This window comes from Cavia porcellus, unplaced genomic scaffold (assembly GCF_034190915.1).
Source record: "Cavia porcellus strain 051 isolate PalLab524CR breed Dunkin Hartley unplaced genomic scaffold, mCavPor4.1 scaffold_17, whole genome shotgun sequence".
In the NCBI taxonomy this organism is placed as follows: domain Eukaryota; kingdom Metazoa; phylum Chordata; class Mammalia; order Rodentia; family Caviidae; genus Cavia; species Cavia porcellus.
Genome location: NW_026947500.1, coordinates 25258208 through 25283646, shown reverse-complemented (window position 1 = coordinate 25283646; position 25439 = coordinate 25258208). Strand labels below are relative to the sequence as shown.

At 44.6% G+C, this 25439-nt stretch overlaps 1 protein-coding gene across 8 annotated transcripts; it reads right to left on the bottom strand.

The window, feature by feature from the left end:
- Positions 1 to 25076, bottom strand: Rbm14 (RNA binding motif protein 14). Of its 8 annotated transcripts, none has more exons than XM_005003005.4 (4): positions 7846 to 8047; positions 6449 to 6871; positions 2243 to 2936; positions 1 to 441 (listed from the first exon to the last, which is right to left on the bottom strand). In XM_005003005.4, exons 2-3 carry the CDS (start codon positions 6858 to 6860, stop codon positions 2251 to 2253), a joined length of 1098 nt encoding a protein of 365 aa, XP_005003062.1. In that variant the 5' UTR covers positions 6861 to 6871; positions 7846 to 8047; the 3' UTR covers positions 1 to 441; positions 2243 to 2250. The 8 variants fall into 8 exon arrangements, 6 of the variants coding, with proteins under 6 accessions (XP_005003062.1, XP_063083653.1, XP_005003065.1 ...); XM_063227583.1 differs by having other exon boundaries at positions 2858 to 2936; XR_010040097.1 differs by lacking the exons at positions 1 to 441; positions 2243 to 2936 and adding exons at positions 19264 to 19374; positions 24623 to 25075 and having other exon boundaries at positions 6813 to 6871.
- Between the last annotated feature and the right edge of the window lie 363 nt (positions 25077 to 25439).

The window sequence follows — 25439 nt, the reverse complement described above, 5'->3', positions numbered from 1 at the left end:
TAAGTTGAAAAACCATTTATTTCACTGGAAAGATAAAAGTGATCCACCTCTAGGTCTAGCCTTTGGGCCAAAAGAAACCCAAGAGCAGTGGTGACTCTTTCACTGAGGTCATTCCCAAATCCAACACCCACTGGAGGCAGGAGGCAGGGAGCAGACAGTGTAGCCCCCACCACAGCTTCTGCATACAATGAGGCCTGCTGGGAAAACAGAACATAAATGGGAAGCTACAGAAGTATTAAACAACAGCAAGAACAGGGTAACGGGCACTAGAGAAAGGAAAGGAAAGGAAAGGAGTCTGAACTTAGCAAGGTAAATTAAGGTCCACGGTTCCTGAGGGACTGAATGCACAGAGCCGAAAAACGTCCCGGAGACAGGGTACCAACGAAGGGTGTATTCTCATGCACAACCGCAGCTCGGAATTTCAGCCCACACACATCCCACCTGAAAGAGAGCACAATAAGCGGCTTTACAGCAAAGCTCAAAAGGGCTTTCCTATGTAAAACTTCAAAAGAACATCTTAATAAAGCCTGATAATTTGATCCTTCTTTTAAATTTATCTGTACTCTTCCCCAGTATCATCATACTCTCAAAAGTTTGAAGGCCAGAGAACTAGGAAGGCTAAACAATCAAATTCAGGCCTCTATATTAAGTACCAAATCTTTCATGAGAGTAGGCAAAGACCTTCCATTACTCTTGGTGTTAATACTAGCATTTCCCAGAAAAAGTAATTCTACATCACACTGTCATCAGAAAACAGAAGATAGGGAAAGGTTCCAATTAACTCTGGGGAGTAAAAAGGCAATGGTATGTTTCAATCTGGGAGTCACAGCCAAGGTCCAAGTTAAAATCCATTCAAGGTCTCGACAAAAACAGCTGAACTAGTTGTCCAAATGAGTAAATTGTTAAGACCTGAAGACACCCCAATCTGCCTAGAGAAGAAATTAACTTTTGAAAGAAGGTACTGGAGGGCAGGTATAAGGTACAGCAAGTTACTCAAGTTTCAGTTTCAGCCCCATTGTCATTTCCTATTGCATAGGGCGTAGGCAAGTCACGTAATTCCTGCCCTAATTAAAAAGATGACAAAGAATTACTTTCACTCTTTACTACACGATTAAGGGAACCATTAATGGTAAAGTCTAGGACACACTGGAGGTTACTCTCAGGGCTTTGAGAATTACCTAAGTAAACCTCAAAAACCTAGAGCCCAAAGCTGGCAAGCACAGATAGAGTCTATTATTCAAATAGAGCCAAAAGGATTACAAGGCTCAAAACATTTGGTAGAGGAAAATGCCAGAGGACTCAAGGTATAGCTGATAGCTCAAGAGTATTAAATGTCTACAACTAGTGGAAAGATGAAGGGAGTAATCTGCTTATGGCAAAGCTCCCAACCCTGGATTCCAACACTACCAAAGTAAAACTAATATGTATATACACTTAGTACATATTTTGAGGAAGTCAAGTATGTCAAACAGCACTGTGAATAGTCAAAAAAAAAACACACACACAAACAGGCTGTCACAGGACAGATTCGGCATAGTAACAGAGTGGACACTACCCTGAAATGAATCTGAGGAAAGCAACTAAGTTGGATTTTGGAGTCCATGCCCAGACTTCCTTACTGAACTTTGTAAGAGACGTATTGTACCTTTCTCTACCACACCTTACCAATTCTATAAAACATAAAAAGGTTGAACTGTCCAGGAGTATCAGAAACACGCTCCAAGATTATGATGACACCATGCTGTTGTTCTTCATAGTAATTGGGACCTGAGCAGTGATGACCAGTTAACTGTGGTTACAGAATGTATCATTAGAGGTCACAGCAGACTTTTTACACAGCATGAAGCACACAGGAAACTTGAAGACCTTAGTAATGTCACAGCCCTAGGAAATTCAACAAAGGCTCTGAGGAACAGCACATCTAAGACAGAATGTCTGGGTCCCAGATCAGTTCAATTATAGCATATAATGTGACCTAAGATTCACCAGCTTATCATTCTTTGTTCTTCCAGGCACAATCAGATTGACTCCCATTATCAAGAGTCCCAAGAAAAATAGCCATGAGGGTCAAGGATATTACTTACTTCAAAGTAAGCATTTAGGACTTCTCCCTGGACTGTGAACCATGCTACTAACCTCACCCTAACCCTGCAAAAGCAAGCAAGCAGGGCAGCCTAATTGGAGCCCTTTGAATGCAGGAGGGATGGCAAAACCAGAACAGGGGACACCCCACCACTCTCACCTCAAGCTTTAAAAGGCTGAGTACCGCGCCCGATCCGCATACTGCTCCCGCTCATACCGGGCCATGTCGTACAGGGAATTCCGCGCGGCTGCAGAAGCTTGGGACAACTCACTCTCATGCCCGTAACCGTAGCCCTCTCCAACAGTGGGGACTGGGCCTGTAGCGCGACGCAGGGGGCTCCGATCCCGCCCGTAATATGAAGTGGAAGCTGCAGTAACAGCAGCAGCGGCTGCTGCTGCAGCAGCAGCTGTGGCAGCAGCAGCTCCTGAGGTCGGCAACAGGTGTCTATCGTAGGGATCGAGAGAGGTGGAGGTGAGGTGACTGGCCATGGCTGTGTTCTGGACTTGTGGCAGCTGGGACAGGGTCTGCTCTGCGTAATTATACGCAGAAGCAGCTGCAGCTGCCACTGCCTCATAGGACCGGGCAGCACGGCAGCGCTTGTAGTAGGCATCGAGCGCTCCGTATGCGTTGTTGTAATACAACGAATCCCCATAGCTCATGGTGTAAGGTGTACGCACTGCTCCATATTGCTCATTATATTGCTCGGTCAAGTCTGCCACGCGGCCCGAACGATCTATTGGACACTCTTTGGACCAGTGCCCCTCTTTCCCGCACCGATAGCAGCCGCTCTGGTCTCCCATCCCGGGCGCAGTCCTAAGCCGGCTGGTGGACAACTGCACGTGCATTCGTTTGCCTTGAAGAAACAGACGCAAGAAGGGTTGCTATCACTCTTAGTCATAGCCCAGCCCCTTACCCCAGTCACTGGTAAAAATAGTGGCTTTACCTACCAACTGTTAATGCAGGATTCATCAATGCCAAAAAGACTGGAAAATTTTTAAAAGCCCAACATACAGATCTAACATAACAACCTCATTCAGGCAAAGATCAATTTGATGAAATTTTATGGCTATGACACCATTTTACTGCTTACCAAAAAAACTACACTAGCTTCAAAACATTTCCTCTACTGCCAAATAACTAAGCAAAAATCTCCCAACGGTAACCCAACATCAAAGGAATTAAAAAATAAGAATGCTCCACAAATTTCTGACATCTCCAGTCTTCACTATCAAAACTGACTTCATTAAATGTAAAGGACAGTCTTATCTCCCCCACCTCAAAGACAATGAAATAAAAAAACTCTTTAGTTACCACCATTTAAGAGTGATCAGGATTTGAGCCAAGGCAAGGTGTAGCAAGCAACTTTCAATCTATGTCTCTGGAAAAAACACTTATGAAGTAGAAAAGCTGGGGGGACACAATACAAGTTGAAACAAGCATTTCTCCCTTAGCTGGATCTTTTAAGTAGCTGGTTCTAACAATTACTCTAATACAATCTGCTAATTTTAGTGACCATTCAGTAAAGTCAAAGGAAAACAAGGAATGCTGCTCATAAAATACCTTTTTCTTTTTTGAAAGAAAATTAAATTCAATAAAAGGGATGAGTGGAAAGTGGAGAATAATCGATACTATCACTCGGTCAACCAAAAATGCTCTATGTACCAAGAGTAAAGCATCTTTTCTTCTTCAAGAATATGAAATTCTAACAAGCATCTAATATTTTTGGAAAATCAAAGTTTACATTTTGAAAATGAAAAAATATTACTTCTAAAAACAGAAACCTTTTCAGAAGTTAAAACTAAGCTCCAATATACCTAGCATATCAAAGAGATGGCTAGCACCAAGGGAGAGTCAATAGGTAGGTTCTCTTAGTATTAGAGAAGTGGTACTAAACTTCACTGTGAAACTGAAGTTAGGTTCTAAGAAATCAGAAAAGGAAGCAGAAGAACCAAAAACCAAAAAAAAAAAAAAAAAAAAAAATCTCATCTTAAACATCACGTGTGGTAAATTTAAGTTGCAAGTCATTAAAAGAACTAAGGCAATTAAATACATAACTGCCTTAAAGGACTAACGTATGTCTGGCATTTGCCTAGGGGACCACTTAGGCACATAATGAATCCAGAAAAAAACAAGTGCAACCAAAAAACTAACTTCACATAGTCAAAGCACAAAAGCTGTAATAAAAGCCTAAGGACTTGTCAATTTAATGCCAGAAAGAGATGGTAAATCTTTTTTTTTTTTTAATTGGTACCAGGGATCGAACTCACGACCACCTGCTTACAAGGTAGGTGCTTATGCCGCTGAGCTAAATCTCCAGCCCCGAGATGGTAAATCTTTAAAAAATAACTGAAATAGATTTTAAGTGGACAAATCATAGACTTTCTACCCAACATTGAGAAACTGAAAGGGGAAAAAATCAGTCTCACATGTATCAATGCTCAATACACACACATACAACTTTACAATATTAGGAAATTACATCCTTGTAAGTAGGGCATGGTGGCACATCCAGATCATAAATTTAAATCCTGCCTGGGAAATTCAGCAAAACTCATCTCAAAATTAAAGTGTTTGGGGATGTAAGTCCTGAGTTCAATTACCAGCACTGTCAAAAATAAAGTACATTAGACGTGGTGGCATATGTCTATCATCCCAGCACTAGGGATGCTGAGGCAGGAGTATTGCCACAACTTTGAGGCCCGCTTGGGCTACATAGTGAATTCAAAAACAGTCTGAATTACATAGTGAGAACCCGTCTCAACATACAATCAGACTACACTGTCTTCCTCACCCCCATATAACTGCTACTAGCAGATATTACTTCCACGACATAGGTTAAGAGGTGGAAGTGTCCAAAAATTAGATATAGTATCTATCTATAACCCTCCACAATTAAGTTGTTCCCAATTAAGTTGTAGACAAAATAATCAACTTGCCAATTAAAAAGAAAACAACTAAGACCTGAGAGACCTGTGACACTCTTTCAAAGAAAGTAACACACAGCAATGTCCATGACACGCAGAGCATCCATTATATGGTGAAATGATCAGACCTCCAGACCATAATAGAGTCTATTTAAGATAAATGAACAACAAAGATGGCACTTTATAAACACAAGGGGAGTCTAGGGGTACTCTCTTGTTCTTCTTAACATGGTCAGAACACAGGTTTGAAATTTACTCCTAAGTCATAAGGATACACTGTAATTTAGAAGTTAATTACAACCAAAGGGAAAAGACTCTTTTGGACACTGGGGACTCAGTGGGTGGAAACAGAATTGAGAGTTTAGCTGGCAACTCACTCTCAATTACCACCTCTTGCCAAGGAAGTTTAAAATCTTAAAAAGAAAAAAATTAAAGTGACAATCCACATCATCACAATATGCTACCCCTGAGGGCATAAAAAACAATTCATCTAATCAAAGCTCCAAGATAACAATGCCCTCCAAATTATTCAAAGATGTTAATGTCAGCATAACCCTAAAACCATTTGTTTTTGGTTTTGTTTTTTTGAGGGAGGGCCACACTATGAGGTTTAGGCAGGCCTTGAACTTACTATGCAGACCAGGCTAGCCTCAAACTTGTGATAATCCTCCTGTCTAAGCCTCCCAAGTGCTGAAATCACCTAACCCTAACCACCAAACCCAGCCAACACCATTTTAAAATACACCATTACTGCCCTAAATTTCAATGCCTCTCCCCATACTCCTGAAATCAAACTCTTTCTTTTACACTGGCTTTCAAAATATAACCTTTTGGTACAGCTCTATGCAAAATAAATTATAGAGATATGCCCTTTTAAAGACCAGTTATCTTTACTGAAAAGCTAAGAGCTGACTGAAGTTGAACAGCTTCACAGGAATTCCACTACTGAAGTGTTAATTGGTTCTTCGCATATCAGACACTGTGCTAAGGAATTAAACTCACAGTGAAACACAATGTACCCTACTACCAAAAGAAAAAAAAATGATTTAAAGTTTTCAAGAGCATAGCATTTTTTCTTGATTTTTTGAGACAGTATCTCACTGTGTAGTTCAGGCTGGCATGGAACTCACAGCAATCCTCCTGCCTCAGCCTCCTGAATGCAAGTGCTGGAATTACAGGTGTGCATCACAACTGGCCTAAGAGCAAAGAATTTTTAAACTGAAAGACCAAATGAAAACAGGTAGTCTTTTTTCCTCAAGAGACTTAAATTGCCCTAAGTAAAAACCTCTAAATCCCATCCATCCTTCAACTAGCCCATCACCCAGTTAATCTTTCACCACCACCAGCCAACATTTCTCTACCAAGTGCCCTTACTTAACCAACTTTTTTCTGTACAAAACCTTCCTTGTATTTGGTTCTCTATCCAAAGAGAGTGGTTCACCTTGAAACTCAGTATTATCAAGGCCCCTGATGGCCTCCACTGCATCTTCAGCCCGCTCCATGTGTACAAAGGCATAATCTTTCACGATGTCACATTCGATGACTGGACCATATTCCTCAAACTTGGCCCGAAGCTCTTTGTTGGTACAGGTGGGGCTGATGTTGCCCACATGTAACTTGGTTGAAGCTTTGCTCTTGTTCTTGCTGGCTTCCACGTTGATATTCACCCCGTGCAGCTTGTAGTGGTGCAGGTTACGGATGGCATCCTCTGCCGCTGTCTTGTCCTCTATGTGCACAAAGCCATAGTTCTTAATGATGTCACATTCCAGCACCTTCCCATACTGCTCAAAGAGTGAGCGGATCTCTTGCTCTGTGGCCTCCCGAGGCAGGTTTCCAATGAACAGCTTCACCATCTCGACCCAGCCTGAGAGAAAAGGAACAAAATTTCTAACAAAAGACCTTGGTCTCATATAAGTTTTTATTTAAAATCACTAATACTATCTCCCTTTACTCTAAAATGTTTTTCCACTTGTGTCTTGTTCATTCGAATCGAAAGGTGTAAAATGAGATCTGTAAAAATACGGTCACAGAACTTCTAACGGGAGGTTCTATGGGAGGCTGTCAGCAGACAAAGGGTTCGAGCTGGATACCTCAAAAAAGAAACATGAATAAATGTTAAGTTATAGGGGATATAGCTCAGCGGCACAAGCGCTGCCTGGCAAGTGGGAGTTCTTGAGCCTGATTCGCGGTACCAAAAGGAAAAGTATAATACAAGACCTGAGGATTATTGAGCTTTGAGAGCAATCAAAACTCTAAAGTTTTAACTGTACTGGGCTCTCTGGTGGCCTAAACTATTGTATACGAACGGACTCTTCCTCTAGTAATAACCCCTAGAAGACACCGTTTCCGGAGAAATGGGTCTTTTAATAGCTACGGTTAAGTTTTTTCTTCTGAAGCTAAGGCCGCGAGACCCGCGCCAGATTGCTAGGCGTGGAGACCACAGAAAACGTTGGAGTGGGGAACGCTTCTCTAGGGGTGCTCCTGTAGAATGGAGAAATGCATACCGAAGATTTCAGATGCACTTATCAGTAACGTTCCATGGCCTGAGAAATTCTTAAGACAGGCTTGTAAAAGCTAACTAAGTTCGACAGAAGTGGGGGTTGGCTCCGCGGAAAGCCAAAGTGAAGGGGGGCAGAGGACTAGGTGGAAAGAAAGCAATTCTCGAGGTGGTGGGGGAAGGGCTTTTCAGGCTTACCGCGCAATGTCGGAGACCTGAGGGAGGCCCTCAGAGAAGGTGCGCAGGCCGTGGCCCCACCAGGACACCCCAGACGCCCAAAGGAATGAGACAAGGTTTAGCAAAACAAAAGAAAAACAGTAGAAAGGATCGGAGTCTCTCACCGCACGGATATCTGCAGGGCCTCTTCCTCGCGGCGCGGACGCTTCCGACAAAACGCTAAAATGGCGGCGACCGCAGCTGTGACTCTGGGTAGAGGGGGAGGCGAGCCTACCACAGGATTGGCTGCTCAACAAAGTCAAAGGCAGGCGTTCCCGAAGATCCTCTTCCTGATTGGCTATCGCGAACGCCAATTACCTAAGAGGCCTGGAAGAGGGGGAAACGTCAGTAACCCCGGAGCTTTCATACAGAAGCCAATAAGCACCAACCTATAGAAGCCGGACCCACTGATTGGGTAAAAGGTCCGCGTGAGGGAGGAACTACAAACGTAGGCTTCCAGACGAGGTGCGGCCCGCCATTATTTGGCTAGCCAGGACTCTGGGGTGGCAGTGTTTAGCTTCGTGGCGCTAAATGTGTTAACCTTCCACATTTCGCCACTTCACGTGCTCGCCTTGACAGTATTCTGAGCTCCATTTTACCATCTATTTCAAATTTTTCATTCTACATTCCTAAATGCCACACCCTTGCAACCTGGATGCTGTGGACAATAGTTTACATAGACACAGATGCTATGTAAAAAATATCCAGACCCTCCAAACGGAAAAGAACAATTTTCTCTTTTGGCCAGGTCGTACTATAGCCCTGAAAGCCTCAAAGCCCCCCACCCCCAACGCGTGCATCAAAAAACAAAAACAAAACACCTCTGAAACTGTCAGTGGGCACACCTTGGAAGATGCACTGGCCCAGAAGCCACTGAGGCAAAGTTCCCTCCTGAAACCATCCTCCCTTCCTCCAGGAACCAGGCTCCTTCCCTTCTGGTTCCAACTTGAAATAACTTCTGTGTAATCATGGAGACTGAAAACAGACCCCACCCCCACCACCCTGCCATGAGAAAAAAACGGGAGCAGCAAAGATTTTTTGGTTTTATTTTATTTTATTGGGCGCCATCAAACCAGAGCTGTAGGTTTAAACCCTCTAAAACCGACCTTAGAGGGGGAAAGGCATTGTCACAATCAACTTTAAACAAATACAGAGAACATTCTGCATAGGGTTCAACTCCCTCACATTCTCCTTCTCACCCTTTGGCTGCTTCTTGTAATCCCCTATTCAGAGAAAACAACTTCATCCTCAAGACCTTTTGCAAAGCAGCTTTTGAAGAGTGAAAAGGCAATGGCAAGGGTGCAAGTGCTGGATGGAAGAACTTAAAACAGGAGCAAACAGGCTAAAAAGCAGTGAACCGTTGATGAGAGCAGGAACCATCAGGAATGTAGATGACACAAATAGAACATACTACCACCCAAAGCAGCCACTAAAGAACAAAAGGGAAAAAAGGAGAGAGGAGTTTTATAAAGAGAAAGGTAAAAAGTCAGAGCACTAGAAAGAGGGAGTTTCAAAACTCACGTGATTCAGGGATCCAATGGTAGAAAACTGGTCAAGAAGTTTTGAGTGAAAAACTAAGATCAATAAAAAGTCCAAGTCCAACACATCCTCAGATGTGGTCCACTTCATTGTGGACTCATACATCTCTAAGATTGAGTAAAAGCCACAGCAAGTATGAAGAAAACTAATTTTGTTAGCACATGCCCTTTCTAAGGGGCTCGCAGGAAATCATAACTCAATCCCTACCAAAAACCTTTTCATCAATTTTTTGGATCCCAAAGTCCCCCAGATATCATGAAAACTTACTCTGTGAAACTAGCATCTCAAAAAAAAAAAAAAAAAGAAAGAAACTAGCATCTCTACAGATCCACAGGGGACACTAGTAATATACATCTTAGAAAATCAGTCAATGCCACTGTGTGAAGATCAAGACTACCGACTTCTTACGCCCTCCCAACCTAATTACTTTATTTCCCTTCTGAAAACCCAGTAGATGTAGTTTTATCTGCTTACAAGCCATCAGTCAAATTGAATACACCACATGAAATCATCTCTTGCTTTTTGTTTTGTTTTGTAGGTAAAGTCTCACTATATAGTGCAGGCTGCCTTTGAACTCTCTTCCGTAGCCCGTTGGTCTCTCATAGCAATCCTCCAGCCTCAGCCTCCCAAGTGCTGAGCTTACAGGCACAGTACAACTATACCTGTCTTTGGCTCTTTAAAACCCATTACAATTTGAAAGATTTCAAGTTTCTCTCCCTTGGCTATAATACCCTACCCAATCTGGTTCTTGCTAGAAACTCCCAATCTGTTTAATTGTTACTATCCCTCCAGACACATTGGCCATATTGTTCCAAGCTCATTCAAATTGGTATATTCTTTAGGCCCTTCATTGATTGGCCTAAAGATCCTCCTACTCCCAACACCACCTTGCAACTGTATCCCATATGTGCATATTACTTTTTAGAATACTACCATTTGAAATTCTTTTTTTGCTTTTTTTTTTTTTTTTTTTTATACCAGGAATCAAACTCACAACCATGCACTTGCAAGGCATGCACGTGAAGGCAGGCACTTATACCGCCAAGCTAAATCCCTGGCCTCATTTGAAATTCTATTTGTTTATTTTCTGTCCTTTTCCTGCTCTACCAAATACTTATTTCATGCTGTATCCCCAACATTAGTTGTACCTAGCATGTGGAAGATACCCAATATTTTGTTGACCAAGTTAACGAAGGAATACATGAGTAAATTTCTTCACAACCAAAAGAAGAAAACTGGGGGCTGGGGATTTAGCTCAGCGGCATAAGTGCCTGCCTTGCAAGCAGGCAGTCGTGAGTTCGATCCCTGGTACCGATAAAAAGGAAAAAGACCAAAAAAAAAAAAAAAAAAAAAAAAGAAGAAGAAAACTGACTTTCGATTTTTTGAGTATTAGGTTAAGAACATGGACTCAGAGCTAGGCGGAATGTAGTTCAGCAGTAGAGTGCATGCCCAGCAAGTTCTTAGGAACTGGAGGTGAATTGGACACTTATTCATATCACCTGCAACTTTCCAGGCTCCTTCAAGTGAAGAGCAGGTACCCAAAAGCCAAAGGCAATCTATACCAACACCTTTTGATCACTATTTTTGATAAATGCAGCAAAATGAACCCTGAGCAGTTTATAGTTTATAATTGCAGTAGCTTCATAATCATCTATTTACCCAAATATATTTTACTGAGAACTAAAGACTGTTTTTTAAAAAATAAGATATCTGGATCCAGTCCTTTTAAATAATTGCCCTACAGAGAATGACACTCGAAAAATTGCTAGAATGAAATAAGGCCCTCAATAAAATGACACTAGAGAAATACATTTTGTCTGAATGTTGTAGGTGCCATTTTGATGAGTTAATGATTCAGTAGTCCTGAGAACTGAAGCCAGGACATTTGTACTAATGTACTTCCCCTGACCCTTCACACTTTTTGAGACAGTTCTACTAAACCACTAAATTGCCCAAGCTGGGCTCAAACTTTTTTTTTTTTTTTTTTTGTCGTTTTTTGAGACAGGGTGTCGTGCCATGCAGTTCAGGGTGGCCTTGAGCTCACTTTGTAGCCCAGGCTGGTCTCAAACTCGCAACGATCATCCTGCCTCAGCCTCCCAAGTGCTGGGATTACAGGCATGAGCCACCATGCCCGGCTGGGCTCAAACTTTAGATCCTCCTGCCTCACCCTCCTAGACTGTTGGGATTCTGGGTGTGCACCATATCTGGCTTTTTTTTTTTTTTTTTTTTTTCTTTTTTAGAAAAGGTCGCTCTGTATTGCCCAGGAAGACCTCAAATTCCTGATTTCAAGGAACTCTCCATCTGTTTCCTGAACACTGGGACCACAGGTGCAAGCCTCCAGACCTGGCCATTCTGGTGATTTTTAAAAGTTGCTGACCGGTCTCTTAAGTTCATATAAAGTCATCCAGAAAGCTAACATTTTATTGGAGCCAAGGATAAAGATATATTCTGGGTATAAATCTTCCACAAAATGGAAAAGTATTACATGCATATAATTAAGAAATGAAGGCCAGGGGCTGGGGATTTAGCTCAGCAGCATAAGCACCTGCCTTGCAAGCAGGCGGTCATGAGTTCGATCCCTGGTAACAGAAAAAAAAAAAGGAAAAAAAAAAAGAAATGAAGGCCAGGTATGGTGGTACACATCTGTAATTCAAGCACTCAGGAAGCTAAGGCAGGAGGATCACTGAGTTCCAGAGTACCCTGAACTATATACCGTTGAGACCCTCCCTCAAAAAAAAAAAAAAGATCGGGGCTGGGCATTTAGCTCAGCGGCATAAACGCCTGCCTTGCAAAGCAAGCAGTAGTGAGTTCGATCCCTGGTACCGATAAAAAGGAAAAAGAAAAAAAAAAAAAAAAAAAAGATCAAGAAATGAGATAGCATAGACAGAGAAATAAGGGATGAATCCAAATTTAGGGGTAAAAAGGGTCAATCAAAACTACTTAAGACTTAAGATTATTAAATAATCTGCATTAGTCCCAAACTCTTTAGGGATAACTTACACTTCTTTTTTTGGTACCAAGAATCAAACTCATGACCTCGCACTTGCTAGGCAGGCACTGTGCCACTGAGCTAGATCCCCAGTTTCAATAACTTACACTTCTAGTAACTTTGGCTCCAGGGTCAGAATTGAATTACAGGTCTGATGAAGTCTCAAAGTCACTGTTATCCATGGTTGCTCACAGAGCCAGTAGGCCAACCTGTAAGACTTCCAATCCCACTGCCAGCCACACCCCCCTACTTAATTAGCCTCAATGTCCTATCCCTCATACAGTAACTTTTCCTTACCATCCCCAAAAGAATGTGATCCCAGAACACAGAACACAGTTGCCAGACTGGTAGTGGCAGCAAGACTTCTACACAGCACCACTCACTGCAAAAATTGACTGCCTACACAGTAACTTCCTATGTGTAGCACATCTACATCCAAAGTCTTTTTTTGTGGGAAGAGGGTGTTTTTGTTTTTTTGGTGCCAGGGATTGAACTCTCAATCTTGCACTTGCCAGGCAGGGACGTTGCTTCAGAGTTATAGCCCCAGCCCTCAGTCAGTCTTTTTTTTTTTTCTATTGGTACCGGCAATCAAACTCTCGACCATGCGCTTGCAAGGCAGGTGCTTCTGCTGCTGAGCTAAATCCCCAACCCCCTCATTCAGTCTTTTGCTCAGGTCTGTCTTCCGCTAAGGCACCCCAATCTTCTCAGAAGGTTCTAACTCCTCATTTCTACAAGATAGCCAGCATTTAATCAGAAGTTCTCATTTAACCTTCTCAACACTAGAAGAGCAGGATTACAAATGAAGCCCTGGGTGATTCAAATGACTGGTACAATTCCTTGATCCACCATTTTGTTAACTTTGTGATGTTTTTCAAGACAGTGGGCAGGCTATAGACTAAACCCACATGTGACCCTAAGAAAAGTTACTTTCCGGGCCAGGGACTTAGCTCAGCAGCTCAAGTGCTTGCCTGGTAAGCACAAGGTCTTGCATTTGATCCCTGGTATCAAAAAAAAAAAAAAAAAGTTACTTACCTACAGCCCCAGTCATCCCAGTGAGTATCTAATGAATTTCAGCACTATGAAAATAGATGAAAAACTTGTTTTTGAGACAGGATCTTGTATAGAGCTTGTATTATCACTATGATAAATACTGGATGACCAATGGGAGCGCAGAGTTCCTGATATATACAATATCACACAGCTAAAAGAGGAAATCAGAATTTAAACTAAAAAATCCAAGACAAGTCTTAGCTATTCTCAGTAACAAGGCAGTTTTTAAATCAAATCCTATCTCTAGAAAATATTCTCTCCTGGGACTGCTACCTTTCCCTTCTAACCTACCACTCAGGCCTAACAATATTTATAACTGTTATCTATTTCACTGAGGTAGTTCTGACTTCCAAACTTAGCAGTTTCCCTGAGTCAGTCAGAGTTTAGCTTCCTTCCTGAGCACTGCATTCAAGCATATGAATACACATTTTAAATGATTTAGAGGTAGTCTGAAACTGAACTTTAAGAATCTTTTTCTGGAAAACTCTAGACTCCAACCCTTTATTACTTTTTCAAGGCAGCTATAAAATTTAAGTATAAATTTTCCATGTTCTATCCATCTTATTTTCTCCATTACCTAGCATACTAATTCATAACCTATTAAATTTGTCTTGTTTTTAGACAGGGCCTTGCTATGTAGTCCAGGCCTTGAACTATGTAGCACAGGCTGGCCTCAAAAACACACTGCAATCCTCCTGCCTCACCCTTTTGAGTGCTAGGATTATAGGCATGTACCACCACATCCAGCCCTACTATTTTAATTATTTCTTCAACATTCATGTTATAGTCCCCTGACTTGGTTTGACAGTACAGACTGTCTGAAGAACCTACAGCTGTGCAAGGACTTTTAGTGAGCTTATCTATAGAGTCTGACGGGGAAGGTAGCCTATCTCAACAGTGACAGTCCCATTACTTCTAGTAAAAAGACACTGCCCTATAGACAAAATTTAAAACAAGGTCCAAACCCTCAAAAGACAGCAGGCTAACAAGGGAAGACACCTCCTATGTGGTTTTGTTCATGGAATAAACCAACTAAAAAACTTCTCCAATGAAATAATGGACAGGTTGTAGAGATGATATAAAAGCTGAATGACCCAAAGGTGGGCCTTCAGCCTACTTCCCCAAAGCATATACTATATATTTGTCTTCCCATTCACTGAACTCAACTTTCCCCAAAATATAAGGCTTTGGAAATCAGAAATTGACAAAAAGCAAAGTATGAATGGATTACAGGATCAACACAGATGGTGTAATTTAAATTATAAAGGGGAGACTTTAGAAAAAGAAAAAATGAAAATGATTTAGCTTTGTAGCTCCTGATTTGAACAAGAAATCTCAGGGCTGAGGCAGCAAGGACATCAGGAACTAAAGATGATAGCAAGACTGGGCATATGGGCCAGATTTCTCAGAAGAATTAGGGTTGCAATAAAGAACATCAACACCAGCCCAAGAGCACATTAAGCAGTTTTTGTAAGAACCTTAAGATTGGGCAGTAGCAGAACCCTCACTGGAAAGAAAGAAAAATACAGAAAGCCACACAAAGAAAGAAATATTGCAAAATACACAGGCCATAATCATGGCTTTACAATCAACCCAATTTTCCAGGGTAATAATCACAGTTTAGCTTGTTAACTTGGCCCTCAGATTATCCCACTATCACACAAAAAAGTAACAGGAAATCTATTAAACTCCTCTTCCCATTCTTCCCCAATCCCGCAAAGAAAGAGAACAGCAAAGCACCTTTGAAAGCAAAGCAATGAGCAGAAAGGGAAGCAAAGTAAAGAGCTATGGCCCCAATCCTCCCTGAGATTATCCCAGTTAGCATCCACAGAGGTCACTGTTGTAAGATCACTTTTTTCACTCTTGGCAAAGGAAGAGGACATGGGGGCAAACTACTCTGTTGCCGGCCAACTTCCCATGAAGCAAATGGAGGCAGACAACCCACCTGGACTGTATTTGACTGATATATACATACACACACACACCCAAGTCACCTTGCTCTACCAGGCTGCCAAATCATCTCTAAAGTATCCTTTCCCAAAGGAGCATCATTTTTCTGTTCTCCAATCAACCAATCTTCTTTCATTCACCCATCATTAAGTCCAAGCCTCCATCTTGTCCTTGGTTGGAACTGCCATATTTTTTGCCCAGGTCCTCAACTCCCAGCTCTGGAACAAATGTATAAAAACAATCCTCAATTCTCACCCAATCCCAGCACCCTCACTTGGTGATGTTTGTACCCCACCCCTTCCCATAGTCTGTCATCACACCTTCAAATATAAACCCAGCAAAAACACATCTGAAAAGTGTTAACAGATGGGATAAAGGAGTCTCAGATGCTGTGATGGCAGGACACAGGAAGGACACTCCATGGTGAAGTTCAACAGGCGAGGTTACCAGGACTCTTAGCCAGAATGCCCCAGAACTGCTCCAAATTTTCCCTGCTGCCCTCTTGCAACCACAGGGCATTACCAGGCAGTGACATTACCCCCACCCACAATAGCTCCCTTCCAGATCCCAGCCCCAGAAATCACTAGAGCCTACTGCCTGAAGGATCCACTAGCCTTATAAATACAACAGCCCATTTCCCACTTGTATAAAGCCACACCTCAGAACCACCCTACTGGAGCACAGGTTATTTCTAAACTAGAGAAAGGGAAAATGGTGTAACATAGGCAGCAGAAAATGGGCATTATTTACTATATTTTGGTGTGATCAATTCAAATTGAGGACTGAGGACATCCAATCACTTGGCCTGGACTCTCCAGTCCTAAAGATGGCATACTAGTCGGATGCCGATGACCTAAATCCCATTGGGCACCAGAGATTAGTCAACTCTAATCCCCACATTCAAACCCCTTCCACACACCCACCCTAGGTTTCTCAAGCCTGCCTTCCCTTTAGCTGTTGTCTTCCTGGATGTCAAACTGGCTTCTCTGACACTGAGTGCAATCAAGACAATGACAACCAGGTTTCCAAACTGCAAATTGCCCCAAGTTTTATTTGTAGTCCATACAAAAGGAAAAAAAAATTAAAGTTTTCTAACACCACCTACTTAGGGAGATGGGGAATTGGGACCGTGCCACTCACCATCAGCTAAAACATCAGCGGTGAGCAGGGATTTGGACACATACCGACTGTCCCAACAGGATCTCAGTCTCAACAGTCTTACAAAAGGGACAACCAGGGGCCCCCTGGACTGCTGGCATAGCCTGGCGCATAGGAAATGGTTAAACTAACCCTTTCCTGGCCTCCCTCACATCTAAAAAGAAAAAGGCGCCGCCGACCTCAGTTGAAGGCTGTTTCCCCATCCAGATGACCTTAAATATCGCGCACAAAAATAAAAGGGAGCCAGGGGGAAAAAAAACAAAAGAAATTCCCATTCTGAAGAGATGGGAGGCATGGTACAGGGGAAACCGCAGATCTAAAGCCAATAGCAAGATGTACTGCTGAGGCGAAAGAACAAAGTAGGTTACTGCCAAACACTCAATAGGATTATCTCCTGGGGAAGGCCCACATGGTAGAGGGAGGGGGTGAAAAACCGCAACCAGGAGAGGTATGGGCCAGAGTGCTTATAACCTGGGTCTGTGCCCTATCTCCTCTCCCTCCCTCCCTGTGGTACCCCATCCCCAGGATGGCCCTACATGCGGCGCTGGTAGCCAGAGTGCATCTGAGCTGCCCGCAGGTAATCATTATAGGAGCCCGAATAGCGTGCGTAATCGGAATGGGCATCGGGCAGGCGACGGTAATCCAGCGAGGACTTTGTCGGCGAGCGGCGGAACGAAAGCTGCGACTCTGATAAACGGCGGTAATCAGAGAGCTCGGCTAAACGCCGGTCGGAACCATACCTAGTCAAGAGAAGAAGACAGTTGGTGAATGAGACAATTGAGGGGAGGGCTCCAGGTGGGCTTGGGGGAGATGCCATGGGGATAAGGGAGGGTGTGATCACATTGGTCTCCAACAGTTTGGTTTCCTTTTGTCAGAAGGTTCATCACTCTATCCAGGCCAAGAAATCAAGCCTGGGTTCAACTCAGTGGGAAACCAAGGCTCCACTGAAGTCTGACCTGGCCAAGGTGAATTTTGGTCTATATTCCCAAACCACAAACGAACTATTCTCATCCCTGGGCCCTGTACAGAAAGATTTGGTTGTTTATCAACAGAACGGCGGACGAAAGCAAGGTCCCAACTTCCCAGAGTGGACGCACCTCATAAACTTGCCTTCAGCCAGTGAATGCCAAAGGGACTACTCTTTCACGCCCACCCTCAAAGCCAGGACAACCAGGTAAGAGGCTTAAGGATCCTTCAGACAGTGGGAAACGATATGGGCCACAATCCTACTGGCAGTGTCTCCAATGGCACTTGGACTAGCCTAGACTGGTGACACTTATCCCAGCCTGACTGGTACCACCCCAGGCTGAGCATTATGCTCCACCTGAACCCTGGTGATCAGAAGTACACAAATACCACCCATCTCGGCCTCTTTACATCCCACAGGAGTAAAGTAGAGAAGACCGAGGGAGGGGCCAATGGCTCCAGTTTCCCTCCCATGCCAACCTCAGCCCCTTGCCCTAAGCCCCAGCTGGGGGCAGAGGCGGGGGGGGCATACAGTACCTTTTCGACATGGCGACAGCCTTTTTGTAGGGATCGTCGTAGCTGGCCCGGGGTGGGGAGAGGCGGGTACGCTCATAGGGCGGTGGGGTACTGTTGGCGTTGGCAACGGCCCCCTGGGACATGGACAGGTAGGCTGCAGACGGCTGACCTGCCCCATCGTAGGCATTGCCCGGCTGGCCACGGTAGGAGGCAGCAGCCTGAGGGTGCTGCTGGGCAGCATAGGAAGCAGCCAATGAGGCTGACGACTGAGTGCGGTAAGGAGCTGCCAGAGTGGCAGAAGGCTGGGCCCCATAGGCAGCTGCAGCGCCGTAAGAGCCAGTGGCTGCAGCAGCCGACTGAGCCCCATAGGAGCCTGACAGGCCCATTGATGCTTGAGCCCCATAACTATTCAGCTGGGTCTGAACAACTGGCTGAGCCCCATAGGAGCCAGCCATTGGGGTAGTGGCTTGTGCAGCGTAGGCAGCTGGCTGGCTGGCATAGGCAGCAGCTGCGGCTGGCTGTGCCACATAGGCAGCAGGCTGGGAAGAGTAAGAAGCAGCCTGTTGTGCAGCATATGGGGCAGATTGGGCGTTGTAAGAAGCCGAAGGCTGGGCATTATAAGAAGCTGCCTGGGCTCCATAAGCTAGTGAGGAGGCTGCAGACTGGGCCCCGTAGGAGGCTGCCTGAGCCCCATAGGAGCCTAGGGAGGAAGCTGCTCCCTGGGTGTTGTAGGAGGAAGCAGCTGCACGAACCCCATAGGAAGAGGCAGCCTGGGCGCCATAAGAGGATGGCTGATTACCATAGGAGGCAAGGGAGGAGCCCTGAGCCCCGTAGGAGTTGAGCGAAGAAGCCGCAGCTGCCTGGCCCCCATAGGAAGAAAGGGCTGAGGCCGAGGGCTGGGCTCCACCATATGGGCCAAGTGAGGAAGCTGCAGCAGATTGGGAGCTAGGGCTAGCCAGCTGGCCCCTGTATGGGGCCCCAAGGGAGACAGAGGGCTGAGCGCGGTATGAGGCTGCCTGGGCTGCCATGGGCTGAGTCCGATAACCGACACCCAATGAGGCAGAAGGCTGGGCCCTGTAGGCAGCTCCCAATGACACTGAGGGCTGGGCCCGGTAGGTGGCTGGCTGGGCCGTCAGAGGAGCCACATAAGAGGCTCGGGGAGGTGAACGGCGCAGGGGACTGCGGTCGCGACCAAAGAAGGGTGGTGTGGGCTGACGGGCTTGCCCATCAAAGCCACCAGTGCTGTTGCCAAAAGCCTGCTGGTAGTCGAAGGTGGCAGAGAAGCCACCAGTTCCAGGGAATGCCGTATCCCCAGCCCCTGGTTTCTTGGTCTTGTCCCCAGACTGGACAGCCAGGCCAGGCCCCTTCTTCTGACCCTTGGTTGAGAGTTCCACGTTGATGCGCTTGCCCTTCACTTCTTTGCCGTTGAGCTGCGCGATGGCGGCTTTGGCATCTGCTTCCTTCTCCATGTGAACAAACGCGTAGTCTGATAAAGCAGCAGACAGAGGGTTAGCAATTAGGGGGGCAGGGCACGCTATCAGAGGGTTCCCAAACTGGACACACAACAGCACCCAGCTGTTGCCAGCTACCTCCAGGCCTCCAAACCCTCCTCTCCAGGAGCATATCATAAAATGTGGCTCCCATTGTAAGACAGCTTCTGACTGTCCCAAGCAATCACCTTCACTATGGCTGTTTCCCCATTCTCCCCTTAAGTGCTGCCACTTCTCTCAACTCCCTGGTGAGAGAGAAAGAGCAAAGATGTACTGCAATGCAAAATAATAATCTTCACACCTCCTTTTAAGTATAAATCAGCAGACAAAATACACAAAAGTTCCTGGAGGACTAAATTATTCACTGTTCTCAGCCCAAGCTTACCAAACTCTACTATTCATCTTTGAGCTCTTTCACACTGAAAATGAGCACTCACATTTTGCATGACCCATCTCTCAGCCTAGGTCCAAATAAGGCAAAAGAGATACTGCAATAAACAAGCAGTTCACAAAATTCCTCCAATATAATCTCCCTTTATTCACTTTCTTTCCAGCATTTAAAGCACTTCCATGAAGCACAGGACCTCACAACAATCCCCTGAAGCAGCAGGACAAAGTATCACCATCTCCATGTGTAAGTGGAAAAACATGCTAGAGTTGCTGCGTAACTTGTTCCCCCGAACTAAAGCATATTAATGCTAGAACTAGTCTCAGCTCTTATGCTCCCTTTGCAAAGTCAGTCTACCAGTGAAGTCAATGTATAATGCAAGACTATATACTGTGAATAAAAATTTAGGCTTAGAAGGGAAGAAACTTGATCAGTATGAAAATGGAAACTACCCAGACCACATTACATCCTTCACCATTTCCTCTTTAAAAGGAGATAGATACACCTTTACTCCCTTGGGTTTCTGTTCATAAAGCAGACTGCTTACAGAAAAGATCTCTTAAAGCTCTACTCATCCACCACAACTTAAGGAAAGTAGAAAGAAATTCATGTCCATTCTTATAAACCACAATACTGCAAGCAAGATCTAAACATCCTGCTCATAAGAACTAATGTCCTGTACTTCACCCCATTTTGAACTTGTGAGTACTTCTAACAGTAATCTACGCACCAGGATCCAATCCATCACAGCAGTTTAAGAAAAAAAAGTTACCTGAATGAAATTACTAAGACTCCAGTCTCCAAAATAAATCCTTTCAATGGCTTCAATGGCCAAACAAGTGTCCTAAATTTTAGAAACTTTCATTCATTCTAGGATGCCCTCTCTAGCTGTTCCTATAGAACAAGTAATTTCCTTGGATTTCTGGACAATGCTACTAACCTTACAATAATCAATACATAGTGGACAAAAGTGTGGTATAGCATGTGGGATCCCAGGCTAGGAACTTTAAGAATTCAGTGCTAATTGCAAGTATCACAGACTGCTACAAGATTTTAAGGAATTCACTGTGTATTTCCCCATCTGACAAATTCTATCCTAACCTAAGTTAGAAGATTCAAATGAGAAGACAAAAGTGCCAATTAAGATATAAACAGCTACAGAATGACAGAGAATTATGATTTTTCAAGTCCAAGAACACCCAGAGGTTTATTTCCTTACAGCGTATTACCTTTCATCTTTAATACACACCACCATCCATACATGCAAAACTGGAACCTACTAGAGATGCTAAAAAAATAAACTATCACAAATCTCAGTCTTCAACATCTTCACAGCTGAAGTCGAAGTCCTTATTTATTAACTGTGAAATCTACATTCTACTTTCCATCTAGCCACAGAGTACTAGAATTGTCCTCTGATCTTTTTTTCTCTCCTTTGGGAAAGGCTAACTAAAATAACAAGTGGTCTAACATAAAAGTGAAGGCTGAGATGATCCCCAGAATGTCAAAAATTGACTGGAGAACAACAGCAAGCAGAAAAGTCCACTCAAAAGTAAAAAAAATCTGTTGGAGCTGGTGTACAGATGGAAGGAAGATTGAAGGGGGACAATCTCCAGGTACTATGAGATATTAAGGAAACCATACTATACCATATTCCTGACCATTTTGTCCATAAATTCCTAAAACCAGAATGAGCTCTGAAAAACACGGAACAATAATCTCATGAGTTTACACGAGCAGCTGGATATTCCACAGTCTAATGCCTACCTAACAGGGTTTTATTTAGAGATAAGGTGGTAAAACTTGAAAATTCAGATTTCAGGCCTGGGGATGTAGCTCAGCAGTAGAAAATGGATTCTCAGCATTACAAGGAAAGACTAAAACAGAAAATTAAAAGCCGACTATGGTGGCTCATGCCTATAATTCCAAGGCCTCATTTGGGAGGCTGAGGCAGAAGGACTGCCAAAATTTGAATCCCACATGGAATAAACAGTACGTTTGAGGTCAGCCTGGAATACTAAGAAAACTAAAGCCAGGCATGGTAGTGAATATCTGTAATTACAGCACTTTGGGAAGCTGAGCCAGGAAGATTAGAAATCCAAGGCTAGCCTGGGCAACTGAGAACCTGTCTCCATAAAAATAAAAGAGCTGGGCATGGTGGCACACACCTGTAATCCCAGAACTTGACAGGCTGAGGCAGGAAGATCAGAGTTCATAACCAGCCTGAGCTATATAGTAAGTTGAAGGCCAGCCTAAACTACATACACAGGGAGACCTGCTTCAAAAAAATAAAAGAAAGACAGACAGAAAGAAATAAACACCCTAAATTCAATCACAGATACAGGAAGAAGACAGGGAGGGAAGGAAAAACAAGATGATTTTTTTAAAATTTCACGTGTACTATTCAACTGACCATTTGGATGTGTTGTGTAATTGATGGAGTAGGAGAACATAATAAAATTATAGCTAAATTATAACAGAAGTTTCTAAACTTAATGTTGGAATTGTGATTAGGTTGCTCAGCTGACTCAATTATATCCAGAAGCTCATCCCAGACCCAGACCCAGCCTTGTCAAAGATGCCTAAAAATCCTACTACTCTCAGACAATGAAGAACCAGAGATCTGAAGAACTCTAGGGAACCCTTGCCTAGAGAGCTGGTTCAGAGAAACTTTTCTGATGGAAATCACTGCATTAACCCAGCAACAAGTATTTTGCAAACATCTCCAAATGGTCTGGTGCCATCAAAAATCCTGCAGTACCAAAGCTAAAGATAATCAAGAAAAATGAATTTTTCCATTCTGTGAAAACTAAAAATATTTAATCTGAAACTAGAGCTCTGTACAGAATGACTACGCACCAAAAAAATGTTATTTTCCTCTTCTCACTCTCAGACCTCCCCTCAAGTCTGTAAGTGGTTCCTGAAACTGTTCATCTTTCAATACCCAATAGGATATAGCTGGGGAGAGTGGTTACCACTGTTGCTATGGAGACTTTTGTTCTACAAATCATATCTAAGCTCTTGGAGTAACCAAGCAACTATGTTTTTTTGTGAAAGAGACAGGAGAGAGAGAGAGAGAGAGAGAGAGAGAGAGAGAGAGAGAGAGGGAGGGAGAGAGAGAGAGTTTTCCATGTGAAATTATACAGAGCTGGCTGTCCTGTGTACTATAAAACTTCAATGCTTTTCAAAAACCTGGCAGGGCTAAGGAAGTAGCTCAGAAGTAGAATGCTCACTCATAACATACAAGGTTTTTGGTTCAATTCCCCCGCACCAAAAAAAGTCAAATACCTGACAGCCAACACCAGGAGTCAATTAAACGCCCATTCTCAGCTTAAGAAATGAGTACGTTATTACAAAGCCAGAGCCAGTCTCTTCTTCTACATTCCTAACTTTAAAACCTCGTTTTCTTTTCATGCACCATACAGCCTGCCTCACAGCACCCAGCAGGAAAGCCTGATTCCGAGTAGTCATGGACTGGCACAACCTGAGTTAAGGAAAATACAACATAGTATTAATGTAGAACAACGACTTGTTCTCAATAATGGACACTATGACCCACTTCCCCCACATAGAAAGGACAAGAAATGGCTCAAAGACATGCCTTCTGAGGATAGCAAATGAAGCATCTTTGGTGAAAACAGGTACTTGCACCCATATTTATTTATTTTCTGCCCTCAAAACTCCTCACACAGCATACAATCAAGTATGATACAAAAGCAGGTATAGGACATGCTCCCAGATACTCCCATGTTGCATCCTTGAAAGATGATTAAGAGCAAAGTCAACTCTGATCTATTCCCAAGTAGATCACCAAATGGCCACATAAGGGCTTTCTCATAAAATCTTGTCTGTATAAAAAAAAATAGCTTAAGGAGAAAGAACTCAGACTGAAAAAAACAAAATGGTGACACATTTTTCTCAAAGAAAAGACTAAGGATCTGTTCTGGGAATTAAGACTACTACATTCAAACAATGACTACTAAGTAAGTCATGTTTAGCCAATGTTTAATGGAAGACTTCAAACACCCCTGCCCATCTCCCTCTCAGCCACAGTATGCTCCCTTGCAAAGTCACCAACTTATAAAAGAATGACACTAGCCTGGAACACTGATTTGTCACCAAAAGTCAACGCAGAAGACGACCTTCATAAAACAGGCCTCCTTCCACATACCGAAGGTTCAGGTTTCCAGTGAAACAATTAAAAACTCAGGTATGAAAGAGCTGAAAAGCAAACCTACCACGTGTAACCCACCAAATACTGAAAAGGCCAAAGTGGTTCGGAAGGGGCCCCTCCTGTACCCACAAGTAGACCCAGGCCAGACAATACTAAAAGATCCCAGCCCGAGAAACGTCCAAGGGCCCCGTTACCTTCCACTCGAGAGTATTCATCAGGAGAGAACACGAGGGCGGCCTTGGGGCTTCAGCCCCCACCTTTTCCCTCTCCCCTTGCTCTGACCGACGTCTGGAGAGTAAGTGGGGAAGTAGCGAAATCTTCCCCGCTCCACGATCGGGCTTGAGCCGTCACTTCCCAATTTCCGCTCGGTGCCAGGCCCAGGAGACTAGGAGAAGGCGCGCCCCCGGTACACTCGCAAGGCTTTGGCGTGTCCCTAGTCCTAAGGCTCGGCTCACAGTGGCGGCCGCACCCACCCTGAGCGGCTTCCTCCCACAAGGTGAACAGTGCTTGGACCGCAGGAGAGGGGGTGACTCTACCCAACGCGTCCCCAACACCTCTGGCTCGCTCCCGCGCACTTCCCCACCCTTCCCAACCGCGCAGTGACCGACCCTCGGGTTAGGGGCGTGGCTAACAGGCAGAGTGCCCCGAGCGCGCCCCCGCCCCGAGCGCGCCCCCGCGTTACCTTTCACCACGTCACACTCGATGACGCGTCCGCGGCGCTCGAAGAGGCTGCGCAATTCCTGGCTCGTGCAAGCAGCCGAGACATTGCCCACGAAAATCTTCCAAGTGTTCAGAGGCCTTGGGCGCGACATCTCCACCACAAGCGCGCGCCCGGGCCGCAGCTCATGGCCGTGCAAGGCCTCGATGGCGCGCAGCGCGCCTGCGTTCTCGCGCATGTGCACGAAGGCGAACTGTTTCATGACGGCGCAGCTCATGACCGTGCCATAGGGCGCGAATAGAGCTGCCAGCTCCTCCGGCGTTGTATCCGCCCCGTCGACGTTACCAACGAATATCTTCATTTTGCCGCCTCAGCCGCCGCCTTCCCGGAGATCCGGGACCTCTGCTCCAGCGACTGGCGAGACGTCCGACCGACCGGCAGTCCTCCTCAGGAATGGCTGGCTACTGAGAACCCCGCCGCGCAGGCGCCCTGACCAAGCCAATCAGAGTCCGCATCCCTTGGGACAATAGCCAATAAGAGAGGCTGAGAGAAGATGCGCTCAGGCGCAGCCAATCCTAAAGGGTCTGGAGCCCGTTCGTTAGCGGAGTGGGTGGGAGAAAGACGACGGCGCGCGACCAACCGCCGCTGCCAGGGGGGAGGTGGAAGGAGGGACGCGGAGGAGCGAGTGAGCGCGCCGTCTCTGCCGGCTGTAGAGGCCTAGTCGGTGAAGCAGATTCTGACCCGGGTGGAACTGAGCCCCACAGGCCCCAAGGAAAACTTTGTTCTGTCAGAAGTCAGGGCTTCCTTCCTTCCTTCTGAAATTCTTGTCCAAATCCGCGCT